This window comes from Penicillium vulpinum (genome assembly GCF_028829585.1).
Source record: "Penicillium vulpinum strain IBT 29486 chromosome Unknown utg000001l_segment0_segment0, whole genome shotgun sequence".
Lineage (NCBI taxonomy): Eukaryota > Fungi > Ascomycota > Eurotiomycetes > Eurotiales > Aspergillaceae > Penicillium > Penicillium vulpinum.
Genome location: NW_026643241.1, coordinates 859,415 through 866,185, shown reverse-complemented (window position 1 = coordinate 866,185; position 6,771 = coordinate 859,415). Strand labels below are relative to the sequence as shown.

Sequence of the window (6,771 nt, the reverse complement as noted above, 5' to 3'; positions counted from 1 at the left end):
TTATGGCGCCTTTTCCCCTGGGGAAGAGACCACAACATATGCTGGGATGCTGTATTCAATGTTATGTCGTTCCAGAGCAGAAATATGTCTGCGGACTATCCCTGGGTAAACAAAAAACAATATCCGACGATCATCCAGTTTAGGGCTATTATTTCGTAAGCAGTGGTATTCATGTGCCAAGACCCTGTCACCTGCGCTCGCGTTGAAGGTCTGAGGCAGCACCGCCAAACTTTGGAGACTGATGTTGCCTCGTATATTTCCCATTTCTGCGGCGCATTCCACTGCCATCTTGTAGAGTTCGTGAAGTTGTGCATACCGCGTTTCAATCTCCTCTTCGCTTGATGTCTCTTTAAGCAGCCACTTGATAGGCTCACTGGAGAGAGTTTCATCCACAAATTATGCGATAAAAGACTGGCGGCGGTCCCGATGGTAAGTTCCAAGTTCTATTTTCGGTGCCTGCTGGAAATGCGTCGCGTTTGCAAGGCGGTTGGTTTCAGATCTCCATAGTCCCGCCATGAGTGGGTTTGCTATAGCAATGAGCGTGGTCAATAAAACATATCTTTGAGCGGAAAGTTGTGGTATACATACTGTGAAAGAATCTCATATATAGATTCTCTAGTCGTTCACCGAACTTATCATCTCCTTTGTCTGACGGATGCATTTTCCCATCCATGTACCACCAAGGATTCATGAAAAACCTGCGAAAAATCTCTTGGAAAATCAAAGATTCCAGAAATACCTGGAGGATCTTCTCACGGATTAGATCTGGAAGGAGTTTTATGAGGAAATCCCATTTCTCTTGCACGCAGTTTACCCCGAAACTGTTGATGATGGTCTGTTTCTGGCTTTCGGAGAGGTTTTCTACATCCTCAGGCTCAGACCTCGCATATTTAGTCGCGAACGATTGGACATGTGAGATGAAAAAAAGCCCCAATCTCATCTCGCGTTTGATTTTTTGGCCCGGACCAAGTCATCATCCCCGCATTGATCATGTTTCTCATCTCCTGAATTTCCTCAAAGAAGGTTTCAGCACTATATTTGGGAAACTCATAACGGTCATTGGCTTCGTCAACAGACATCTTTCTTTTTTTTCGGCTGGTCTTCCACAGGTGGCGGATTCCCCTTTTCAAGCATGTCAGACTAAACATATCGTACCAAAAGGGAAACTACTCACCTTAGATTTGTGTTTCTTGTTTGACTTAGTAGTCGGCATGGCAGGAAATAGATATAGCTAGAGAGAAGGGAAGATATAAGAGGAAGAAGATGTGTGAATTTCAAAACAGCACTGCAATGTGCCGATTTATGTCTAGATTTTGTGGAGAAACATGCTCGCCCATTTCTTTGTCGCTTTCGGAACAGTCCGAATTTCACAAATGAGGAATTCTAGACATATTCCTTTACTCTTCTTTAGAATTCTTTGAAAGTGATTCAAATACATATGTGATACTAATATGAGAGACAAAGAAAATCCATGGTTTGAAACTAGGGGCGAAGAATTTAGGGACCATAATATCTACACTAGGCCCTAGCTGGCACATTTCTTTATTCCTTTTTCGAACTAGTAGCAATCTCACGAACAGCTACATTCGAGACAAAGACGAACCTATATTTTAGAATTAGATAAAACTAGGAGTAAAGAACCAGGAGAGACCATAATATCTACACGAGATAGCCGGACAGATTGCTTCCTTTTTTGGAACTAGGATAATTCTACGAATACCCACGTGATATTTGAAAGTTGGAACAAAACTGGAGGCTAAGAATGAGGAGAAAAAATAACGTGTCTTCTAGTCAATGTTAGAATTAAGGGGTTGTGCTTACCACCAAATTTAGTGTAGCTCAAGATTGCGCAATGAAAGACATGGCGGTCATGTTGAAAAGAATACTAAAACAGAGACGAGACAGAGCCATAAAAGTCATTAACATTAGCTCATCAGGGATAAAATGAGGGATTCGTGAATTATATATCATCGCGGATCTGAGTCGAACTGTGAATCAAATTTATACAAACAGAATAAATCTCAATCATCAGGCAGCACAGAAGCTGAGAATTGCTACAAGCTTGTTGTGGCTGTGGACTATGGTACCACCTTCACAGGTAAGAAAGCCAGTGTCTTCCTTCAATAAATAATTTAATTCCCTTATACTAACAACTCGACTTTTGCTCTGCCAAAATAGGGGTTGCCTATGTTATCACGAACCGTGCAAGTGGCCAAGAAGACAGCGGAAGTATCAGTCTCATGCAGTGTTGGCCTCCAGGTGTTGATAACCAGACCAGCACGCCGTCCCTAATTTCATACACGCAAAATGAAAGACCACCTCTCTGGGGCTTTGAATTTAAGCCAGGAATGCAATCATATGGCTGGACAAAGCTGTTATTGGATAGGAATATCCAGCATAGCAAGCTTGACGATGAACTCCTGGAGATGGTCACTGGTTCTGATATCCTGAAGCTTCCCGACCCAAAGAAAGCGGTAGATGCAGTAGCAGATTATCTTTCTCAGATCTATGCACATATCACCGACAACGAATCTGAGGTAACAAAGCTTCTTCGCAGTCACGGAAGGAATCTAAGCGGAGTGTCGGTTGATTTCTGGTTCATGATCCCAGCTATATGGTCTAAAGAGACACAGGTCCTAATGCGTGAAGCAATCCACAGAGCAGGCTTCGGATCAAGCCCTCTACATCAGATATTTACCACAACGGAACCCGAGGCTGCAGCTCTTGCTGTTTTTGATGACAGAAGTTTCAATCTTCAGGTAAGTCAAAAAATCCCAAACTCGGTGTGGTGAGTTATTTTAGCTAGATAATTTATTCACTGGGTCCTTAGTGTCATGATGGAGCTCTAATTTGTGACTGTGGAGGTGGTACAGTGGTGAGATAACCTCCTACACCATTGGCACTTCATAATCTCATATTGTGACCAGGATACTACAACATACTATGTCACTGATGTTTATCCAAAAACCTCGTTTGAGCCGATCACCACTGCTATGGGTATGATATAGAGCAATATACAACCCACATCTCTGGATACTAATACGAAATAGGAGCCAAATGCGGCGTAATTGCCATTGACAGTCGATTCTATGAACTACTATCTCGTCGACTTGATGGAGCATTCAATCATCTACCCATGAGCCAGATCCAACCAGGGAGTCTTGCCATGAACAAATTTGAAGATATCAAAAGAGCATCCAATGGTGAGGTAGCACAATCCTGGGGCTTTGATTTGAACCTCGATTTTCCCGAAACACATCTCGCATTTTCCAACGAAAGAACAAGACGTATTGTTCTTCAAGTTCAAGATGTCCGAGGCTTATATGAGCCTGTTCTCAGCAAGATCTACGCCCTGATTTTGTCTCAGATCATAGCTGCAAAGGAAGAATGTGCGCGGGATGTCATTAATGTGAGCCCTGATTATTCTTACTTCGTATGTTTTATGTTAAACTAAGATTATCATCTTTCTTGTATAGAAATTTGTCTTGGTCGGCGGATTCAGCGCCTCGCCCTATCTGCAAGGAAGGATACAGCATGCACTGAATCGTATCGGCAACATTTCCGTGCTTGTTCCTCAAAACCCGTGAGCGAAATATCTATTTAGATACAAGCTTGGGGATAAATTTAACTTTTATATCGTAGGGGACAGGCAATTGTTCATGGTGCAGCACTTCAAGTTCTTCGGGGCTACGTGCCCCCAAGCTACAAGTTCTGGCGAAATTATGGTTTGGCATCGCTTCAGCCTTTCCATTTCTCCGTTCAGAACAAGTGGCAGAGGCTTATTGCCGAAAATAGCACACTACCGGTGAATTTGCTTCCCCAATGGATCTTACACAAGGTGCGTCGTATATGAATATCCGCTACCTTGCATAATCTAACTCATAATCCAAAAAAGGATCAGAGATACCCGAAGCAATTTCAGAAATCTCATACAACACATTTACTTCATCGGGAGCAGGATCTCCTCACCAAGGCCGTGGAGATTTATGAGTCCAATCTCGAAGTTGCACCACAACACTTTGAGAACTCCGGTAAGTCTTGCGGTCACAATTTTCCGCTTATCGTCTCAAGTGAGGAATTGGGAATGCTGAGAAATATTGAACATAGACGCCCATTGCATCGATTATATTACATGTCACTTTAATGGCCTTGACCTTACTCGATTTCCTCACCAAACCATCACCGGACAGACGGTCTATTACTTGGAGCTTTCAATTCGGGTCTCTCTTTCAGCGACCGATAGGATGATGCATCTCATCGCATTTGCCCTGAACAGGGAAATTGGACGAAAAGACCTGGCTATGCCTCATTATTGATAGTAGCATACAAATTTCTGAGGCTGCGTTGGTGTTTATCTTGCAACTGGAGGGACTGCCTGGTTTATAGAACGTGAATTTACTGCTTGATCCAATTTGATTTATTTATCTTCGTCCTCATCCTTACCTCTTCAACAATTCATCCTCATTCTCATATTGCACCATGCACCTAGATATCCGCCTTCCTATGCCATGCTCTTCTCAGATTAATGACAGCACCGATTTCGGCGCTTGATGCCCAATATCACAATACCAGTGCTTGGCCTAGGCTAAAGAATTCACGAAGCTGAACGAGTATACTACTAGGAAAGGAGAGAGATAACTCTAGTTAGAGAAGTAATAATCAATTTTGAGCAAGTCTTCTGGCTGTATACGGGCCACGTGATACATTTGGATCTAGATCATACAATTCATGGTCCTTGACAGAGTTTTCAATTGCTTGTCCCCGCCTGACTTTTGGTGGTATCACTTGAAGATCATTATGGGTAAATGTGCCTTTCTGAAAACGGAGATGATTTGGATTAATAGTAGTTCATAGAATAGACTTTGAATGGCAATTGCACCGCATATAACTGTTGCTCTCCATTAGAGTGCCCACTATGTCAACTACATATTCAGTACCCTACCACGACAGCTCGAGAATGGACGCGAATGAATACTCACCTCCTTATTTGTTTGCCTCGTAATATTAATACTACCAGTCAATTATGAGTATGTGGCCCATAGCCTTTTCTGTATCTAATTTGTCTAACTGGTTGAAAGAATACTGTATTCAAAATGGGGGGCATGGATTAGCGTCCCTCCTCGAGCCAGCGTGGTAGGTTATATTATACCCATAGCTATGGTGAGAGGATTTCGAAATGCATTAGACAGTTTCAATGGCCATGTGACAGCTTATGAACCGCAACTACCCTTTTAAAATAACCAGTGTGAAAGTCAATACATGGCTTAGCTCTCGGAATTGGTTCTCTCACCTGATTGTGAGAGGGGGCTGGGCTCTTTGCATCATATTGTAAAGCCGACGCAAGTGAAATTCGCACAGTGGATTGAATTGGCTTTAAGGGGGGAAAGTGATCAAGAAGCCTTGCACAAAATTCGAGACGAGTACCGCAACGTATGTTAAGATGCGCAACATGTGATCTGGAAAAATTGAAAAAATTGCTTTGATACATTGCTCTGTGAGGAGCAGAAATCATAGATGGTGGTTATCTTGGTATGCCACCAATCAAGGTTGTTTCCCTCGTACGAGAGTGAAGCGTCGGATTTTCTATGTAATTTACTCTAATGCTGAATATAAAGATATCTTGTGATGACCTAAAACAGTCTATCTTAGACGACAATCTTCAAGTTTTCACCTTCCAATAAAGACACTAGAACGGTCCAGAAAAAACGAGTTGGCGGCACCAAACCGGCCGTGAGTACGTGACCTGGAGCAGGATGTGGTAAACTAGAAACTAGAATCCTAGAGCAATGCGCAATTACAGATCCTAACTACTCCAGGATAAATTCTAATCACTTAGTCCTAACCTAGCCTCAATGACTTTGACTATCTCGGTCCATTCCAACATAGCACCGCTCCCCACATCCCCACAAGCCAACACTTTCGACGACTGTGGTTGTAGAACCTCAAACCATCCCGTCTCTTGTCTTGTATCCTCATCTTTCCTAATGCCCCATTCCTCCTCCAGAACGCGGATATGCTGTGCCGTCACTGGATGCCGCCACATAGCCGTATTCATTGCCGGTGCAACCACAATCCGTTTTCTTTTCCCGTCAACCTGGCCATCGGTATCCCACGCCCGACATACAGACGTCAACAGGTTATCGCTTAGTCCGTTGGCGAGCTTGGCAAGGGTGTTTGCGGAAAGAGGGGCAATGACAAGGATATCTGCCCAGCGTCGGAGGGAGATGTGCAAAATATCAACACCGCGGCGCCAGGGCTCTGGTCCCCACTCTGCGTCATCGTCATAGACGGCTTCAACGCCAGGGAGGGAAATGAGGGACGAGACGGTGGGCTGTTCGGCGGACTGGCCGGCTAGGAATTGCTTGGCTTTTGTGGTGAGGATTACTCTTATTGAGAGCTTCTTGGTATGAGGGGAGAGGGCGTTGATGATATTGGATATTTTGATAGTCGCGACTGAGCCTGTTGCGGCAAGGAGGAGGTGAATGCGGTTGTCGCAGATTGATGTCTTTGATATGGAACTTTTGTTTGAGGCGTCACCAACGCCACTGCTGGTGTGCGTTGTTTGAGACATGTCTTTGGATATCAAGTTCTCGAATGCGTGAACTTGGGTTCATTGGTATGTGTAATTTCGAGCTAGTTGCTGTGCATAATACATGAGATCAGTCTACGGTGCTTGAGAGACGGGGGGCGATAAGAGCTTATCGATAAGATCAGATTTCCACGACTCAATATTGGAAAGTCTCGGTTTTCTATATAAGATCGATCGCAGGG

At 43.7% G+C, this 6,771-nt stretch overlaps 3 protein-coding genes across 3 annotated transcripts; 1 reads left to right on the top strand and 2 right to left on the bottom strand.

Moving 5' to 3' along the window:
• N7479_000324 (uncharacterized protein) lies at positions 1-940 on the bottom strand (the record flags this gene model as incomplete). The annotated part of the gene is made up of 3 exons (XM_057248022.1): positions 1-373; positions 413-587; positions 628-940. The coding sequence occupies 3 exons, from the start codon at positions 938-940 to the stop codon at positions 1-3; spliced, it is 861 nt and encodes a 286-aa protein (XP_057112454.1).
• Positions 941-1,852: 912 nt separating this feature from the next.
• On the top strand, positions 1,853-4,316 carry N7479_000323 (Hsp70 family protein; the record flags this gene model as incomplete). The annotated part of the gene is made up of 10 exons (XM_057248021.1): positions 1,853-1,867; positions 2,014-2,098; positions 2,179-2,759; positions 2,831-2,875; positions 2,928-2,997; positions 3,051-3,433; positions 3,477-3,583; positions 3,643-3,838; positions 3,896-4,031; positions 4,108-4,316. 10 exons carry the CDS (start codon positions 1,853-1,855, stop codon positions 4,314-4,316), a joined length of 1,827 nt encoding a protein of 608 aa, XP_057112453.1.
• Positions 4,317-5,824: 1,508 nt separating this feature from the next.
• N7479_000322 (Flavoprotein) lies at positions 5,825-6,571 on the bottom strand (the record flags this gene model as incomplete). The annotated part of the gene is made up of 1 exon (XM_057248020.1): positions 5,825-6,571. The coding sequence occupies one exon, from the start codon at positions 6,569-6,571 to the stop codon at positions 5,825-5,827; it is 747 nt and encodes a 248-aa protein (XP_057112452.1).
• Between the last annotated feature and the right edge of the window lie 200 nt (positions 6,572-6,771).